Source organism: Cheilinus undulatus, linkage group 8 (assembly GCF_018320785.1).
Source record: "Cheilinus undulatus linkage group 8, ASM1832078v1, whole genome shotgun sequence".
Lineage (NCBI taxonomy): Eukaryota > Metazoa > Chordata > Actinopteri > Labriformes > Labridae > Cheilinus > Cheilinus undulatus.
In genome coordinates, this window is record NC_054872.1 from 19,484,407 (window position 1) to 19,504,964 (window position 20,558).

General features: G+C 38.8%; 1 protein-coding gene across 1 annotated transcript in view; it reads right to left on the reverse strand.

Moving 5' to 3' along the window:
* Nucleotides 1-5,554: 5,554 nt before the first annotated feature.
* LOC121514073 (A disintegrin and metalloproteinase with thrombospondin motifs 16) overlaps nt 5,555-20,558 on the reverse strand; it is an 88,770-nt gene continuing 73,766 nt past the window's right edge. Inside the window, exons 19-24 of the mRNA XM_041794151.1 lie at nt 10,575-10,779; nt 8,682-8,876; nt 8,498-8,554; nt 6,855-7,070; nt 5,793-5,940; nt 5,555-5,678 (exon numbers count right to left, since the gene is read on the reverse strand). Coding sequence (XP_041650085.1) covers nt 5,563-5,678; nt 5,793-5,940; nt 6,855-7,070; nt 8,498-8,554; nt 8,682-8,876; nt 10,575-10,779 — 937 coding nt within the window. The 3' untranslated portion in view covers nt 5,555-5,562. The remainder of the gene's footprint in view (nt 5,679-5,792; nt 5,941-6,854; nt 7,071-8,497; nt 8,555-8,681; nt 8,877-10,574; nt 10,780-20,558) is intronic.

The window sequence follows — 20,558 nt, forward strand, 5'->3', positions numbered from 1 at the left end:
ATACTGACCCTGGTAGTATTTTTTTGAGAGATCATTTTGTTTCTGAAACTAATAAAATAAAATAAATAAATAAATAAATAAAATAAGATAAAAAACAAACAAACAAACAAACAAAATAAAACTAGGATGACTGGAAAAGTTGTCCTCATAATTCCTTGCTCTGTTTAACAGTACTTGGGAAATATTCTAAAAATGGGACATTTTCTTAAGGGGGGATAATGATTTTGTCCTCATCTGTCAGCATTGTGTATTTCTATAGGCCTAAAACACCAGCAGAGGGTGCTGTTGTATAGATATTAACAGTGCACTGTTTTACAGACATAGGCATAACCCATGACATAACAGACTGAAAGGCCTCATTAATTGCACTTGGCATGAAAACACACATTTGTAAACTTTGTGAATTTCCAATTCCAAAACAAAGATGAGATGATAAACAAATTTTAAAAATCAGGCATAATTTAAAACTTTACAATGTGAAAGTAATTTCCTTTGTTTTTACAATGAATAAATAAATTATTTGAATCAACAGATGAATAATCAAATCCAGACTTCCTCTTAAATTTATGTTGCGTCAGAGTGGTTCCTTATTAATTTAATGGGTCTCTGTGATTTCAACAGCTCAGAGGAAGTAACACAGTGCTGCAGCCTGCTGTAGGTGCATCCTGATGGAAAGATAATAACTCTGTAACTTCAGATGAACCGTATGTATGTAGCCTTGAGGCTTAAGAGCCAACTGTCTTGAAAACAGATGCAGTCAGAGATAGCATAGTTTCTTTAAAGTGGAAAAAGGGGTGTGCTGGGCATGCTTTCTCGCTTCCTGCCTTGCTCTGACAGATCATCTCTTTTGTTACCTGACATGAGTTAGGTAACACTTTAGATGTTACAAGATTTGTCTCGATCAGCTTTGTCATCTACAGGAAGCCTTTGTCTGATTGCTATCTTTGTATAAACAAGAGGGCTTCTTCCTCTTAATCCATGCCTTCGTGTGTGGTTGGATTTTATCTAGTTTCTTTGTCAAGCTGCTGAAACAAGTGATAAGAGTGAGGGAGAAATTTGCTTCAGGGTGGAATGAGCACAGGAATATTGTACTCAAGGAAAAGAAAAGTTATTTTGATTAAAAGTTTCTTAAGTAGAAGTAAATTGTTCTATAAATCTACTCATGTAAAAGTAAAAATTATCCGTTTAAGGTTCACTCAAAGTACTGACAACTGATTGCCTTTTTTTTTTAAGATGTATTTTTGGGCTTTTCGTGCCTTGATTCAATAGAGGAAGACGGTGGATGGAGTTGGAAACAGGAGAGACATGTGTTAAAGGGCCACAGGCCGGATATGAATCCGGGCCGCCCACGTACATGGTTGGTGCCTTAAACCGCTGGGCCATCTGCACTCCCCCCTAGTGACTATTTTTTATACAAAGGGGGTTGAAAAGTAAAATATGATTTATTTTGATATGGGGAAAAGAAAGAAAATATGAACCTTTGATTATATGTTTAGTTAAATGTACACATTTTGTTAGACTGCAGTGTAACTGCAAATTTGGGATGAAATGGGGAAACCTGCTCAGTCCCATTTCTTTTACTTTTACCCCTCATTTTGAAGCACCTCTTTCCCCCTAGAGGTCAAATCTTCCCCTACGAAATAGGATGACCCTTTAAGTAAGTATGTCACTGATGGCATTTAAATGAACAGATGCAACAACTATATTGGATATTTCTTTTTTAAGCATTTTTAAAAATGCTTTATCAAAATCTAAAGGACTGTAATTCATTAATTTAACAACAAATGTGACACATTACCGAGATGGGAATGTGCAAAACCTAGGAATAGGCCTATGTGGAAGGGGTGAGGAGCGAATAGATTATTTGCAAGCACGTGATCCCAAATGTCTGTTGGGGGTCAGAGAGCAGGGGACGTCTTTTAGGCCTTTATGAATGAATGAGAATGGAGGAAAGTTAGTACTTTATTGCTCTAAATGGATCTCTATGCTTCAATTATCATCAGAAGATTTCTACATACATAGAATACGATCCCCACAGTTTATGAAAACATGATTTTTTTCCCAAATTTTGAGAACCTTGAACCTGAAATGCCTCCCTGTAATAGGAATCAGACTAAATAAAAATGTATGGCACATGGCTGCTTTCACACTGTAGACAGTTCCTTGATGTAAAAATCAAAACAACAAAAACATTTTGCCCTGGCCTACATTTATACAGTAATCAGCACCTACATACTTAGACATCATGAGTAAAGCAGTGCCACACAGCTGACCAACAATGAATCAACCCCAGAGGGGTGGTTGACAAGGAGGAAAACCCCTTTCTCTCTTTATAAACACACCTCTCTCTTTCTCAGGGCATTTTTTTCGATGACAGCACCAGCTCCCCCCTCCTTTTCTCTTTCAACCATTCTTTTCCTCTCACACTCTTCTCTTTTCCTCTCTCTGTCTCTCTCTGTTGGCCTGAAGGCTATGCCTCTGGGATTATGACAATAGGAATCCTGTTTTGGGCATCTGTGTCTCCTTGACTTGTTGAGAAATGACTAAAGAGTAAATCCCAGACACAGTATGTCATAGGTGTTGAAACGGCTAATACCATATTGGCATTAGAGTTAGCCAGGCTGCTGGTTTATGAGCTGCACTACGTTACATAGCAAAGAATAGAACTTTGTACTTTAGACTACAGCCAGGGTCATTTCTTTAACACCCAGTCCTTTTTCTCTCTGTTGGGGTATAGCATTTAATGTTAATCAAATCTTTACCTTAGAAGATAAACTCTTCAGATTCTCTGCTCATTTATATACACTCACTGATCACTTTATTAGGTATACCCGTTAAACTGCTCATTAACTAGTGCTGCACGATTTAGTAAAAATGTACAATAATGTGGACAATAATGATATTTGCAATCACGATATAAACTTAGCACAAAAAGTAAGGAAATTTGTGTTTGGTAGATTATTTCTTTTTTGTAACAATGATTTTTGGCAATAAATCTTATACCGTTAGAAAGCCTGTTTATTTCCCTTTAAAATGGTGCCATGTTTTAAAGGAAAATGTATTTGTGGGATGAGCAGCAGAGCTGAGTATGTGGGTTGTGCCCATGAAAAATTTGCCAATGCCAAACAGCTTATTCTGCCATTGACTCTTATTTGGTGGTGTTTGATGGATTGGATGATTGAAGTCTGAAGAAACAAGACATATTGGCAATTTAACAATTTATTCATTTAACAAACAGGAGCCACAGTAGTGTGTGGAAGAACCATACACAGCCACAAAAGCCTGGCACCTCCTCCTCCCGGTCCCACACTGCTGTGGGATAGGGTTGTGTTGGTCACCTTGGCACTCCCAAGCTGATCCCAAAAGTGTTCATTGGGGTTGAGGTCAGGAATGCTGGCAGGCTATTCCATCTTCTCCCCTCCCAAATTGTGGAGGTCATCAAGGTTAAACCCTCTCTGTGGGGGTCAGTGTTGTCATCTTGGAGGATAGAGGTCAGTCCCAGACTGTGGGATTGCCACTGGTTGCAGAATCTTATCTCGATATCTCTCTGCATTGAGATTGCCTCTAATGATAAGCCTCGTTATTCTAGTGAGGAGGATGCCGCCCCACATCATCACACTGCCTCCACCAAAAGATGGTACTCTATTGGTGCAGCAATAACTAAAGTGTTCTCTCCTCATTTGGACCCTACAATCAAACTGATGTAGCCAGAATATGGCTTTATGGCTAAACATAATATTCCTCCACATGTTCAGGTTCCAAAGTGCGTGTTGCTGGCACCAGTGCAAAGGCTCCTGTCGGTGAAGGGCAGTTATCGACAATATCGTCCTACAAACCTTGAATGCAAACCGATAGAAGGCAGCCTACAGTTCCTAAGTGCTGACATGGTGAGAAAACAGTCTTCCTAGACTGTCTTCTTCTTGGGACGCCAACTTCGCTGCCTGTCTCTGAAATACCCCCGTATATGAAACTTGGCCTTCAGTTTGGAGGTGGAACTAGGGCTCACTTGAAATAATGTAACACCTTGGTTTTGCAGAAAATCAGATTGAAGTTAACTCAAAACAAAAACATATATATATAAATATTCTTTTTTTTCAATTACCTTTGCAATAGCCAAATAAAGTATCATTAAAGGGATCAACTATCTATTTTGAGCTTTTGTCGACAAGTATGTAATTGAGGTTTTAAAGTTTCACATCACCCTGTTAGGAACACATTCACCCAAACATTTAGAAATCAGGACACACGACACATCTGAGATGCTGACATGGCACAGTTATTTATTGCTTTTCACTTACACTTTAAAAATCATAATGGAGTAGCAAGAGCCATTATCTTCCATTGCTTTGAAACCTTAATGAAAACTGCATTATTCTTGTGCCAGCTCAATGAGTGCAACACATACATGGCCTGTGTGAAAACGTTTGGTGGTTAGAATACTGGGCAGTGACTCCTCAAATAGCATGATCATATTTGTTTGGCAAATATGTCTCTAACAATCAATAATCACTGTGTATATTGATAAATGAGCTTTTGGGATCACAGGTTATCTTTAATAAATGTTTTTAAAATGTAAAAGGTGCAGTTGTCAGCATTAAGTCTTAACAGTACAAAATGTATGGAGCTCAGTCTAACGTGATAAAAGACACAATTACACTGCTTATTAATACAGTCTTCCAGCAATGCTGTATTTTAAAGCCAATAAATAAAAGAAACAATAATGTACACAGGTCACACAATGCAATTGATCTTTCCTGAAACATATCAAGTTCACACTGCTGATGTGAAAACCTCGATGTTGTAGCACCACTGAGTATGAAAGTTGTTTAACATAGCCTTGACCCGTCTCAGAGTAGTTCTCCTACATTTGATGCATTCAGTTCTTTCTTCTTTTGTTATATAACAGCGCAAAGATTCCTATTATTGTCCAGCTCTAAAGAAGCCCTCTTTGATTATTCCCAGCCTGTTTATCATCGAGAATTAAGAATAAATTCATTCTGTCTTAACTCTTCCTTTGAAATCTCCTTGGATTATCATCTCCAATTGATCAGAATTTGCAGTGCAGATCAGGATGGATCACATGCTCTAGCGTGGCAGTGCCTGAACATTGTGAAGCTCTCTCTGGTGGCCCGCCATCTTTGGCCTTTGATTGGCTGGAAGAAGTTAGGTGTCCCGGGAAAGATCTGTTTAATTACAAACTGTATATAAACAAAGCTGCTGTTTTTCAGGTTTTCTGTTTCTTTTGGATCCGTCAGTCCTCTTTGCTTTAATCAAGATCCCCATTTTATCCGTTCCTCCTCATAAGTCTCTCCTGTATTTGTACTGTCCTGATCACATTCTTGTGTAGTGCTGTCAGCATCATGCTCTTGTATCCAGATGTCCGGCATCGCAGGGAGAAGAAAGGGCATTGCAACTCTTTGTTTTTGCACTTCCAAAGAAATGTCCTTTGTTTTTCATTGCTTGCCACACGCTTCAAGCATAAACGCTGTCTTGTCAAGCCCTGGCTTCAAACAAAGTCTTTAGTCCATGTAACTGCTCCTCAGACAGACTCCCTCTGCGTGATTATAGGTTTGAATTTGAACAGGATTGGCAGCACTGCTTGCCGTAGAATTTGTGGCTGCAGACTCCATGCTGGGGCACCAGGTAACACCAGTTGAAGTAATCCCTACAGGCAACATCTGCAGGAAAAAGGAGGAAGAATTAACCCAAGATTAAAGACTATAGATGACAAGAAACTGTTTTAGTGTGAGGAAGCATTTAAGTGGTGTTAGATAGTGTCAGAGCTGGAGTACCTTTCTTCTCAGGCTGTGGGCAGAAGTTAGTGTTGCAGGCCTGGGACATGGAGGGTTTAAGATGGAGAGCACAGCCAGAGAAGGGCTTTCCTTGGACCAGACACTGGACTGTCCTGGCCTGCACTCCTCCGCCACATGTTACTGTGCACTGTGAAGAAAAAATTAACAGAAAATTGATGATGGACCTTAAACCCCTGACACTGGTGATTTTCGAGGTGTGCAATAAGCCTCCTCCAGGGGGCACTAGAGGACTTAAAGGGAGGTGAGGTGTGAGAAAACAAATAAAAAAGATATGCTTAAATAACTTTTGCAATTTGTTTGTCAAAACTGATACATTTTTAGATTTCTAATACCTACAGAACAAGAGGAGACAGATTCTGGACTGAGCAGTGATGAATGGATTATGACCAGGACTATTTGAACTTTGGATTTTTCTGGACTGGATGCAACGATGTCCCTCACCCACAGTATGTGATTTGCAGAGATGCCAGCTAATCACAGGATGAGGTAATGTAAACTCTGGCCTTATCACCCAAGTTTGGTGAGTAAAGGTTTTGACAGGAAGTTAATGGAATTGCAGTCACATAAATAGCAATCGAGACATTTAGTGCTGTAAATACCAAGGCAACGTCTTTGAAGTACTAGGTGAGGCTTAAGGTTCAGGATAACCTGCACTATCTCCCCTCCACAGCCCAAATCATGCATCAACCCCATAGAAGCAGAGTTCAATACAGCCAAATCCAATCAATTAGCTGCCTTGGAAAATCAGACATTTAAAAAATATGTAAACAAAAATGTTGAATATGTTTAGAGACATGAATGTTTTGAAAATTAAGTTGTTTTGAATGGTTTTTCAAATCCTGTTTAATACAGTGTAGGGGACCATAATCCATTGTGTTCTTTCAGGGGAAGCTCACTCTCCCATCTTACTCCACAAATTCTTGTCCATCCCCATTTCCCATGAGCTCATTGGTTTACAAAGTGACTATTAGGGGAACAAAATACAGAGTAGTTCAGTGCGACTTGTATTTTTTTGAACTATCTTGTCTTGAGCTAACATACCTGAGACCAGGGAGACGAGTGCCACTTTGGCTGAGGCAAAGGCTGTGGGATTGGTTGAGGTGGATAGGTGCGATGTTGTGTGCTCCATCGGTGGACTGGTGGAGTAGTGCGGATGGGGCACTCAGCCATGATGCAGGACCTCTGGAGCTCCACTATGGGTTTGGGGACATGGTGGCACTTCTTGGCAGCAAGCTCTCTGTATTTTCCTGCAGTGTCCTTTATAATACAGATTAAAAAAAACATGAGTGGCAAGTGCCAAAAACAACAACAACAACAACAACAACAACAAAATAACCTCATCTATATCATTCGTTTCACTATATTTTTGATATGTGCCGTGAAAAGGTAACAGTACACTCAACCTCACAGCAAAGTTATTATAGTTAACTAAAACTAACTAAATAACAAAAAATAAGATATCATTTTTTTTATTTAACTGAAGCTAGCTGACACATCCTTATAAACTGTCTATCAGTAAGCTTGTTCTAAGCAAGAGTTAGTAAGTAAACAATACCGTTGATCTTTTCTTAGAACTAGGGAGCACCTAGGACACTGACTTATGGACTTCTGCAAGAGTGGCATTAAGTTTATGTTCACATATAAGTGAATAACATGTATTTATATAGATTATGGCATATCTCTGATAATAATATCTATTTAACCTCCAGGAGTAAAGATAATATGTTAGACCACCCAACCCTTAGCGCAGCCAGCCAATCCTGGGAATTTGGGGAATTCAGATTTAAAGTTTTGGAAATTTGATTTCAAATTAGGGTGGGGAATTTCTTTTGAAATTTTCTTTAATTTTTATGGAATATTCAGAAAATATGTCGGTTGTTTGGGGGAGTTTGTTAGGAAATTTTCCATGGAATTTCTCTATAATTTTGAGGCATTTGCTTTAAAATTTGTGGGAGCTTACCTGAAATCTTTCAGGAATTTTCATGGAGTTTTTTGGTGAAACTTGTATGTATGTCTCAAGGCTTTTCGGAAAAGTACTCAAAATTTCGGGGAAAGTTTTTAGGATATTTTGTGTTTCTTTTTAAAGGGTTCTTTGAAATTGAACTGAAATTTTTGACTAAGTCTTGGAAAATGTGGTATTTTTATGTTTTGGAAATCTCTGACCACTTGAAAAGGGATTTTTCGAGACCTCCAGAACTTTTAGTGGATATTTAGTTCATACCTGACCCTACTGACTGAACACCCCCCTACCACCTGGCCAAAACACACTAAGAAAATATTGAATAATAGCATAAATTTTAAAATTTTAGGTAAAACCTGCTTCTTGTCCAAAAAAGAGCCTAGGTTTTATACCTATCAGGTCCAACTTATCCTAAATAAGTGGGATGAATTAAGAACGCCCTTTAATCAGACTCTTCTGGCTTAAGAAAAAGAGCACTGCAAAATATATATACTTTTTTGAGTAAATTTAATATGCCCATAGTTGTATAGATTATTACTTGTGCTGTTAGGTATTTTTGCATACCTACACTACAGTAAAAAAAAAAACAAAAAAACAAAAAACTAAATTTATATAAAATGGTGGAAATTGAAGAAAGAAAACTTAAAACAGTGAGTTCTGGCAATTTGACTAATTTACAGGCCCTGACACTTGGGTCTACACAGAAACACTGTATAATACACACCTTCTCAGCACACTTGATGAAGCGTGCCTGATTGCCATGACCACATGTAACTGAGCACTGGATGATCAAAGAAGGAGAGAAACAGACAGGAAGTTGAGAGAGAGGAATCTTAGTTAAACTGGCCAAAAATAATAAAATCCTGCATGAGTTAGATGTCATTTTTTAACAACAGAGTTTGGATTACCTCTTGCCACGTGGAGACAAACCACTGGACTTTGCGTTGTTTCTGGCAGCGTTTGATGAAACAGGACTCTTGACTTGCAGGTTTCTGCAGGCCTGCACACAAACTGTCAGGAAGTGTTTGTTTCTGAGCTCCAGGGTTGGTGCTCATACACAGAACCGTCCTCTTCCTCAGGCCGTTTCCACATTTACGAGAACACTGCCAAAAAAATTAACATTTTGATTATTAATTTCCTTCATTCTTCAAGTTTAATCTCATACTTCACACATTGTTGTAGTGCTCTTTATAATGTTGGCTACTTGGGTCAAATACTTCAAGCTCATTTGTAGTAGAACTATACAATGTAGGGTCCAGAGAAATAGTTGACCTTATTTCTCCTTGAAGCCTTGGTCAAAGTTAATTTACTCTGACATTATGTAGCTATTAAAGAACTTTTGCAGGGAAAAATGTCACTGGTCAAAGATTTAACTTGCACAGGAAGCATTTCGGCATAACTACCATATTTTCAAATTCTCTGCACAGTCACTTACTGTCTTTTACTTCCTTAATAATTCCTTTGGGGTAGTCAAATAATTCCCCTTATATTCATTCTAATCCTATATAAAAATCCTATGGCACAGCCTGAATCAGAATCTTAAAAGTGTTGCACGGCGGCCAAGAAACCAGAGACTGTGACGCACTTCACCGTGCCTCAGAGTCACAGAGAGGAAGTCAACTGGACACCATTTGTGTCAGGCAGTTGAGGATATTTGGGGTGAAATGGCAGTTAAATAAGTTTCACAGTGAGGCACAATGTATAGGGATTGGACAGAGAACAAAACATTAGGTCTGTGGGCACATTCAGAGCTTAAAGGTGCTGAGATCACAGCCATAAAATGTGGTAAAGCGATCAACACCAGGGTTCACTGAATGACACAGTGTTAAGCTCTTTATGCTGAGTGCAATGGTGTGGCTCTGAAATGCTGCTGTGAAGTACTACCAGTCCTCACGGCATGTCATGGGTGTTTTTGCAATTGTGATGGATACAAATGCTTTATTTCTTTGCAGCTTTATTATAAAGTATAACAGGAAGTTGACATATTTTAGGCTTTTTTTTTCCCTGCATAATGCATTACACATTCAGTGTGGATATGTAATGCACTGGAAAAACTCATTATCAAGTGCCATTTATTATTCGTTCTATATATTCTAGATTAATCTTACACAAAGTGAAATATTTCAAGACTTTTTGAATCAGCAGGATTATGGTTAACAGCTCAAGGGCAGGCTGTTCTTGGAGGCTGTATCAAAGCATATTCAAGGATAGTTGACTGGAAGGGAATAATGTAGTAAGAAAAGGTGCATTAGCCCGGCTCCAAGCCCAACTGAGCATGGATATGTCATCACGCCATAATATGACACATGCAGTTCACAACATGGCCACTTGGCCACTGTTTAAATGAGTATGAAGATGAATGATCGTAATGATTATATGTAACATCCACGCTGCGGACATGTGCTTGTGCGCATAAGCTACCGTATTGTGCTAAAACCCACCTCTTCCATCCATGCCAGGGCCTAGGAGGTGAACCGTGCTCAAGCGTACTACGGATCACTACTGCACCCTTTAATGTTTAAGCCAGCAATTTAAAACATCCCCTCTCTTTTACCCTCCGATTATGCGACATTGCTAACTGATGTAAAAGGTTGATAAAGTACGTTTCAAGAAATCTGAGGGGAAGTAATAGAGTTCAAACACAACTGCATTGTCAAGAATATTGAATTCATGAATTTATAAACTGATGCACTTATAACTTCCTGGAGGCTCAGAACTACCACAGTTTTACACCTTCACTTGCCTCTGTTGATCAAAACACAGTGAGAGTTCTCCTTGGTAGTGGCAGATCACTTTCTCACCTGTGACCACGGCCCACTGGTCCAAACCGGGGGACAGCTGTGTGTGTTGCAGGTTTGACTCCTGGCTGGAATGGGCTTGGCGCAGTGAGAGTCAGCCAGTGTGTCTACGTTGGTCTGGCTGGTTCTCTGGATGCACTGGACCTGTCGTGTCTGCTCCCCTCCTCCACAGCTCTGGCTGCATAGCCCCCATTCTCCTACAGACCAGCTGGAACAACATGACACAGCACAAGGCCAATGAGTCAACAGGCACAGCTCCTCAATCACTTTTCAGTCAGGTCTGCGGGAATTCACAATGACATGATCACTCTACAAAGATAGCATGTAGAGGGGAGTCTCTGTGTGGTACAAAGATGGGAAGAAACAACATTAAATCTCATTTATTTATCTATTGTTAGCAGGAAAACATCCCAAAATAAAGTCTTCAAAAACAGAGAAAAAGCATCATCAGTTCCCTATAGTAACATATATTACTGACCTGGAGTTGTCACATTGTTGCAAGCCTAATCTTCATGGTGTTAGAAATTTGGTCAGGGCTGACTGAATCAGAGCAAGTCAGCCACTGTAAGGGGAAACTGTAACTCAAACCTCACTGTGCAGTTTTAATCCACCTTCTTGTCAAAAGTCAGGCCCTCAAACCTATCAAACTGTATCATTTTCATTTTCATGAATGTGCTGTACACTTTGCACAAATCCTGTATATGCAGGTGACTTTATAACATGCCTTTTTAAAGCTTAATAATAAGCACTTTCATATTAAAGGTCTGTTTAAACAGTCTTTTAACCCTGTGAGTGCTTGGTTTAGGACACTTCAGTTTACATTAGTCTTAGAGCTTTTTCCTTTCACCTCATGTCCATCCGCCTTAATCCTTAAGCCTCCTATCCCCTCTCTGTATCCTTCCCATGTGACCCCAGACACAAAACACAAACAGCTCCATCCTTCATCATGCACTCTGTCATTCTCTCCCTATACTTCACCCTAAAAGACCCCAAAAATGTATAACATCCAAACAACCCCAAAACAACACTGTCAGCATGAAGAGATGTATACATGAGCAGTCTAAACTTTATTTGTATTAATTATGAGTCCCTACTTTGGAATGCTACATGCAGATGGTGAAAAGTGTAAATCTTTGAAAGGCAATATACACAGAGAATTGAATCTAAATAAATATGGATGGAGAAAATCCATCTGGGTTATCATTTGTCAGGATGAAGATACACACTGTGGTATTAAAGGATGATATTAGGTAAATATACAGATGATATTAATCTGGGCTATTGATACCTAATGTAACCAAACTTGTGACTTATTGCCTGATAAAGAAAATAGATACAATGTACAAATAAGTATCATCTAACTGAAAGACAAAAAAGGCCTCTGGGCATACTAATGCTCAGGAACTTTACCATTAGCCCTAGAGATCAGCAAATGGCACTCCAGACAAGGACAAAGTCTGTTTGTTGTGTGAGTTTGATGAAACCAAGGTTGAGATTAACTTTCTTTTTACCGTCCAATCAACAATTACCTAAGGGATGTATTTTCTGGTTAAAATTCCAACTTTAAAGTTGATTTCTTCTGGTTGGAGGATGATGAAAGTCTGGGGAACAAGGCAGAATTTTCAAGACTGAGCTATAAAAGGGTTAGTGGGGTTTTGCAATGTTGTCGTTTCCATCTACCAGTTTTTGTGTGCATTTTTAATTCCGGCGTTAAAAAAACCTGACTGGAAAAGGTGCAAAAAAAAAAAAAAAAAAAAAAAGAAAGAAAAAAGGGAAAAGGAATGAGATTCGCTGAAAAAAATGCTTTTTATACTATCAGGTGGAAAAGTTGGCCAATCATTAACAGGAAACAGTAATGGGACAGTGGGAACAAATTTATTGAACAAGTGATGACGAAAAATTCAGTTACTTAAAAAAACTTCTGAGTTGATAGAATTTATTCTTAGTTTTAAGTAAACAGAACTTAAACAATGTTAGTAACAGTAGTTTTTTCGTCATTGTACTCAAATTATTTGACTATCATCCAATAATCTGCAAAGTTTTCCCAGAATGCCTTTGGGCATTAAACCCTTTTGCATCATGAGTGAATTTACCGACTCAGTGAGGTCCTGCCTAAGGAGGAGTACTACTTACATTTTTTAAGGTAATCAATTATCTTTAATATTTTGAGTTCTATGACCTTATCGAGGTTTAAAGTGTACTATTAATTATTGAATTAGAAGTATTTCACACTCAAAGATGATTTAGCTTACTGACTGCAAACACACATTAACATTTGAATCTCAGTTTTGAACACTTAAAATAGATTTAAAACTAGTATAGCACGCTTAAAATAATAAAGTTAGCATCAGTATTTATTACTCAGAAATATCAAGTCAGTGTAACTTTAGCGCATTTAAAATTAACGTTATTAAAGTTATTTGAATTCACAAGAGTCAAGTTTGAATAAGAGCAATGCAATACAATGTTTGTACCCTTATAGTGTTAATAATCAGTGTTAGGAATAATAAGTTACTAAGTAACGCGTTACATTATCTCTGTTACTTTTTATGGTAACTAGTGGTGTATTTTTTAAATTAATAACACTGTTACAGTTACTGGGAATTTAAATCAGATGTTACTCATTACTTTTACAACCGACAACTCATTGATGAAGGTTAGTAAACATCCAGTTTGCCAGACTTGACAGGACCGTAAGCACATCTGCAGAAACACACAAACAAACACAGGCTCTGAAGAGCGCACACATGTCATGGCTGAGCACTCGAGCGTGAGCTCTCTGTCTTGGAAATACGAGCATTACTTTTCCCTCCTAGGGATAAAGGACGAAAAAGAACAGGGAAGTAAACTTGTCCACAACCAAGAACAGTAATTTTAACTTTACGAAGTACAAAGTTAAACAACGCGCTTCAGCTAAACTAATTTCCAGAGAGCCGGATGCTAAAATCACCAAAAACTCAGCTCATGGAGCCACTCCATGCAAACAACCAAGGCTGGATTTAAATCACCGCTAGCTGCAGAGTGTGTCACTAAGGAAGCACTAAACAGACTGATAGCAAGGTATGTTGTTAAAGACACGCTTCTGATATAAGCTGTAGAGTCTGCTGCCTTCAGAGAAATAACAAGAAAAAAAGATAAGATGAGAGACAGGACCGCCATGCAGAAAGACATTTAGAGAGCTGTTTTAGACTTCTTAAACAGTGTAAAATGCTTTAACACTGTCAAAAGTTGAGAAACATTTCTACTGTGTTCTACCGCTTCACGACATTCCAACATTATATTAATGGCTACAATGTTATATGACATTAGAGGTATTTCCTCTCACACTGCCACAACAACACAAATTAATGTGATGTGTACAATAATGAGGATTGAAGCAAAAAAAGTAACTCCTGAGTTACTTTTCAAAGTAACTAGTTACTTTTACAAAGCAGTAAGTCAGTTACTAACTCAGTTAGTTTTTGCAAGCAGTAACCAACTGTAACTAGTTACTATTTTTAAGTAACTTTCCCAACACTGGTTATAATGCAGATAAAAAACCTGCAAGCAAAAGGCCAGTAATGTTTCCTTTTAAATATGAATCAAACCTGAGGTAAATTTGACTCATACTACCAGTTGAATTATTGGCTTAAAGAGATGTAATGTACTTCTGCGCAGAATTTCTATGATGTAACATATGAAGTGGAGAGTGCTTAGCTTATACTGTGGATTTATTATGTAAGAACATCTATGTTGTTTACAGTACTTGCTATAGTATGAAATCATACTGACAAACTTAATCAAATCTTATATTGGCCCTCTTATACTACTAAGTCACTTACTGGGTATAAGTTTCCTCACAGAAGATAAAATATAGCTTTTAATGTGGCTGATGATGAAGGTGACATATCCAAGCTTTAATTAATGCTAAGAGGCATGCACTTGTACCACACATTTATCTCTGTAATGACCCCTCTGGCACCAGCTTACTCAGACTAATACCCTCTAAAGTTACAGCCCATCTTGTGATCTTTGCCTCAACTTTTATTTGTAAGTGTTATTGGAGGGTGAGTAAGCATCAGGAGCAAGACTGATCAGATATCCTGTGGACAGAGTGTCAGATCACCTCTGTGGTCTAAATGACGCTGCCTGGATCCTCACCAGGGACAATGAATAACCTCTGATCACTGTTTATAGCCAGAGCTCTGTGAGTGTGTGTACGAGAGAGCTTTCACGTGTGTCAGTGTCTGGGCGTTTCTCTGCTTCTATCTGTGCGACTGAATGATATCATGCTCTAAATTAGAGTGGGCATCAAATACCTTATTCCATGATGTAATGCCTGTTGGGATTAACTTGGTGGTTGCACACACAGCAAAATAAAATGAGTGCAGAGCCTCAGAATAGTACGACAGCAGAGATGGACTACTGACCACAGTCACACTGTCTAGTCTTCTTGCATGTTTAGATCTCTCAGGCACATGTTTCATTTCAGCTCAGTTTATGCATGCAGAAAGTGTACGACACTGATGCATGCTCAGCTAGAACTACCACCAGATTGTTATATGCTTCTGTGAGGTATACAGTTACCTGGAAGTACTGTGATGGGTCAGAAGAAGGACTGGGGGTTTTGACCTCAGCCTTGTACCTCCAAAATGAATTAACTTTATCCTAGAGTCAGACTGGACATTTATGCAAAGTTTATAGAAAATTCTTCAAAGCATTCTTGAGATATCACATTCACAAGTAGAGGATGAATGAACATGAGGCCTCATGACATCAGCAATATGCATCAGTGTAGCTTCATAAAAATGTTGTTGATACAAGGCAAAGATATAACTAAATCAGTTTTGGCTGATTTCATCAAGAAAATGAACTCCAGGACAAACCTAACTGAAGTCATTATAACACACAGAAACACAATAGCAGTACTCTGACTATATTATATCTTATGTTATGAGCATTAAATATGACATCTGAGATAAGACCATGCTGCACTGGAATAAAGATATAGCTGCATAATGCTAGTTAAACATGACAGGACTGAGTAAGGATAGATTACTAACATTAGTTCAGTGGTAATTTTAAACTGTTATTGGAAAATTTTGTTTCTTTTATATTCAAACTCAAATCTTAAGACAGACTTTAACTTTGAGGGATATGAAACCTACCAAGAATTCACAAGATGGTTACTTTTCTCATGTCTTAAAATAATTTTATCTGAAAAAAACTTTTAATGTTTCTGTAAATTTTAGTCTGTACTAATTTTGGCATCCCCTGTGGACAAAAAATGATCTTTTGTCCTTTATATAAGCCAATGCTTACAAAGACACGATTAAGACATACAATCAAGCAAATTATCAGCAGTGGAAAGTCACTAATTACATTTAATCAAAATGCTATAATTGAATAGCGTTTGGGTACTGTTTTGAGCACATTACGGAACCAGTATTTTTACTTCTACTCAAGTAAGTTTTAACCAATGTATCTGTACTCTTAATTAAGTACTTTTTCCACTTCTATTGACCAGAGAGTAGCACATAAAAAGAGAATTATTCCACATAACATGTCCAAAGCTGTCTGACACAGCAAAAACTTGAACAATCTAAGGGTTAACCCCGTAAAGCCTGAAAACACAAATTTTAGCCAGAAAATTCTGTTTTTTGGGAACTGAAATGTTTATTTCCCTTTCTACTGAACAACAAGAGTCAAGTGATCTAAGCTCTGCCCATTGTGATGTCAAATCTTGGGGTATGTGTGGGTGAAGTTTCCCATCATGCCCTTGGGCAATTTAGATATGTTCTATATGTGTTTAGTAGTGTTTGGATATTGTCTGTTGTGCAGTGATCCCTGCTGGGTTTTTGTTTTTGGTCACGTGTTTTTTTTTTAGGTAGATTGTTGTTGTTCTTGATGTGAGACACTTGGGCACCATAGGTGACGTTATCCACTGAGTAAGAGTTCCCATCTGTGACTCAGTATATGGTATCGCAATACTTTGTGTATTGCAAAATGTTTAAAATTGCAAAAATATTGAACTGTGGCATAAGTATAGTGATAATATCGTATCGTGGAGCCACTAGTGATTTCCACCCCTACTCTACATATGACATAAATACAACTGCGTGACTGCATAAATACACATATACACTTTTACAAAGAGCATAGTATCAATAAGTAAGATATGCTGTTCCTACATTGCAAATTAAAAGGGACAAACAATGAATATACTTTCAGAAAAGAGGTGCTATCATGTGTGAATGCAAATCTGGTTCAACTTTAGTCATCCTTTTAAGTGAGCTTTAAAAGTGCTGTATGTAGGACATCCACTAACTGTAGATGGAAAGAAGAAACACTGCAGAAAGAAGGATTATGCATTACAGTCAAAAGCCTTATCTTGGTTGATTGAGAGAGGGTTTCACAAGTGAAAATGGGATTTGATAAAGAGGGGTTTTGATAAACTTTTTCTAAGCCTATGCTCTTGGAATCAATCCACATAAAAGGGAACTTGTTATGGATTAAAAAGGAACTAAGGGCGCACTCACACTAGGCCATCCGTACCGTGCTGTATTCTAACCGTGCTGAAGCCCAGTTGACCCCCTCCCCTGTCCCCCCTTTGGCCCGCACTCACACTGCTCAACGTATCCAGGCACAGATACGTCACGCTCCAAGTCATCACACGAAGCATCCACCGCTGATGAATTTGTGCGTATTGATGACTCGGTATGCATAAGTATTGTTTTTCAGACAGTAAAATAGCAACAGATTTATACAATATCTGATCTGACACTGGAGTTATTTCAGTAGACCTGGGATCAGTAGATACGTTAACTATACAGAGCCCTGTGAGGAATGAGAGAGAGAGAGAGAGAGAGAGAGAGAGAGAGAGAGAGGTTCATAGCGGAGAATAATCGCTCACATCATTTAATCTGGAGCCTGATCAGAGTTCCAGGTACTTCTGCTGAATAAAATTCTGACTTTTTAACTTGTATGAGCCCCTACAGTCATTCCTCTGCGTGTCCGTATACTATCTGAACCCTCCTTGCATTCCTTTATGCGTCATGAACTGTACTATTTCTATGCATAATTCTGGATGCCTGCTGCACCAAACAAGCTCTCATGTCACAGGACAGCCTGTGTCCAGAGCAGGATTAAAATGTTCAGTTAGAAGTTTTTTTCCACTGTGATGAGAGCATTTTAACCCTCTGACGAGAGTTGGAGGTGAAAACACCTAAGGATTAATAAACGATGTTCAAAGGTCAGTGATCAAGATCACAATTTTACTTCTTGGTGACATGATATAGAATTAGAGGTAAGTTGATTCAGTGGATGATAGTTTGGCATTATAATTTTTTAATAAGAGAGGTTAAATCAGCCATGAGATTAACCCCGGCACACACTTGTCCGCGTATTTGGCACTCCCCTTTATGTACAGAGTATGAAAGGTGTGTGTTATCCTGTGAGCTGCTGTTTGTGATGTCCTGTGTGAAGCACAGTGAATCGCCTTGTTGCTGAAATGTGCTATACAAATAAACTTGCCTTGCCTTGCCTTGTGACTCAGTCAAGAAGCTTTATTTCACCAACTAAAAAACCTCTCAGTCATTAAAGCCTGACTTTGCCAGAAACTGGGTAGAAATGTGGACTTGACTGGGATCCTGCTGTCTCTAGCATGCAGCTGTGTGTGCTCTCTGCACTCTCAAGCGGCTTCCTCTTGTTGTTACTTCACGTTACGTCACGTTCCTGCACTTGTGCTCCTTCATTTGCATCCATGCCGTGCCTAGGCCCACCTCGTCCTTCTGTGCCTGGGCTGCGAAGCATGCCGTGCTGAAGCATGGAACGATTGCACTCACACTGGCCAAACGTACCGGACTTTAGGCTGAAACGGGCCCAGGCATGGTGCAGATGGCCTAGTGTGAGTGCATCCTAAGAGAACAGTAAAATTCCTATAATCTATCACTACTATTGCATTAATGCTGACTACTCTAGAAAATTTGCATAAAAAAGTTGGGAAACCAACTATGGCCCCCTGCAATGCTTGATCAAAACCACTACTTTCCTTTTTCTCTTTCTCAAAAGTTTGCTAGAATATTTCATTTTTTAAATGCTTTAAACCCATTAGATACCACTAAATACAAAATGCAATTGCAAAGTTGCTCCTTAAATGCTTTATGACCTGGATTGTATAACTTATACTTGTGCTAACATGTACCAAAGCACACATGCACACCAAAGCAGCTCCAGATAATGAAGGAGATAGGCCTGGGAGATGGGTGTTAACAGTTGTGAGATTACTTTACAGCCACTATTATCACTGCTTCCTCATCTCAGAGTAAACACACAAATCCATTAGTGAGTAAATGCTGATAGGGGTGGTGTGTGTGTGGCTTTGCTAGTGCTGGAATGTCAGACAAAAGAGAAAGTGAGAGAAAAGAAAACAAAGTGGAAAGAAATATCAGAAAGGAGCATCAGTATCTCAGATACGATAAAGAGGAGGAATCAGGGGAGTATCTGTGTGCAGGGAATGTTAATTAGAGTGTATTTATAAATGACTTTTACATGATACAGACAGCCAGACAGACAAACAAGCAGACAGAGCGTGTGTTATGTTTATCATTAAACCACAGCACGACAAATCCCTGCTGAGAGATGGGACGGGCTGCAACCTGAGTGCAACAGTCTGAGTGACAGATATCCTCTGCTGGCTACTCTGGGATATCAGAGAGAGTGTGGGACAGGGTAGAACATGCCACAGAGAAAAAAGACATCACATCAAAGTGTCTAACAAGGCCACTAAGGTTATGTTTACAGCTGAAGAAACCCAGTAATGGACACTGCAGTGGAGGTCTAATGTGCTAGCTTGCTGTTGCTTTGCAGTGGGTATGTCTGCATGTCTGGGAGGGGGGACAGAAGGGTCTCACAGCTGACCTCACTGCTTCATCTATGAGAGACAGTGAGACAGACTATAACTATTGGTAAGACAGGGGAAAAAAGAATGTAGCATTTGCAGAGAAGTGTGCAGTAAAGCTAAGGGGAAAATGAAGCATCTGTTTTACCTATAGTTGCCTGATGGATGAGTAAGCAGTTAAGTACTGCCTGAAACCTGGAGATAAAACAGTCATTGTCTCTGACCACCAGATAATAGCAGTGTAATCACACATGCTAACTTTCCGATAAAGCTTGAATTGTTTGTTTTGTCGAACAAAACACCCACAAAAACAGTGAGTAAAGGTTTCCTGAGGTGCTGATTAATGCATGCCAGCATGACTCTTAAATTTATGCCTTCGTGACTCTGCTATGACCTTTGATTAGGGGCAACATTATTGTACTTTTCACTAAAAGCATGACATAGATACATAAAGCTCTAAATCCTTGCTTCACATCCATTATCTGATGATGCATCTGGTTTATTTGCGTTAACAAAAACAGAAGAGATACTGTGAGTGCTTTTATGGCATCTTATACACAACATGAATTTTAATTTTGACTAATATTCCAGGAAATCTAAAAGTCTGTCAAACTGTGTTTAATACCCAACCTTTAATCTGCCATGACCTCCTTGCTGGTGGGAAAAATGCCATGCTTCCCTTCAAAAAGTGAAATATTGCATATTAAATAGTCTCGAACCAATATCAAGTCCTTAATACTCTCATGCATGTTTTCTAGAGTTTTTACAAAAATGCCGACCCAAAGCTATCCTGCTAAATTGACAAGATAACCTTACTTGCATTTCAACTTATTTTGTTTGCATTGCAATGTTTTCTGCATGCAAGTCTCACATCTCCAAGTCCAATGCCAAATGTTGGATGGAGTGGTGTAAAGCACACCAACACTGGACTATGGACCAGTGAAAATCTGTTCTGTGGAGTGACGAATCATGCTTTTTTGTTTGGCAGTCAGATGGGTGATTCTGGGTTTAGCGGATGCCAGGAGATCATTACCTGTCTGGAGGAGGGATAATGATATGAGGCTGTTTTTCAGGGTTTGGACTAGGCCCCTTATCTCCAGTGAAGTCCA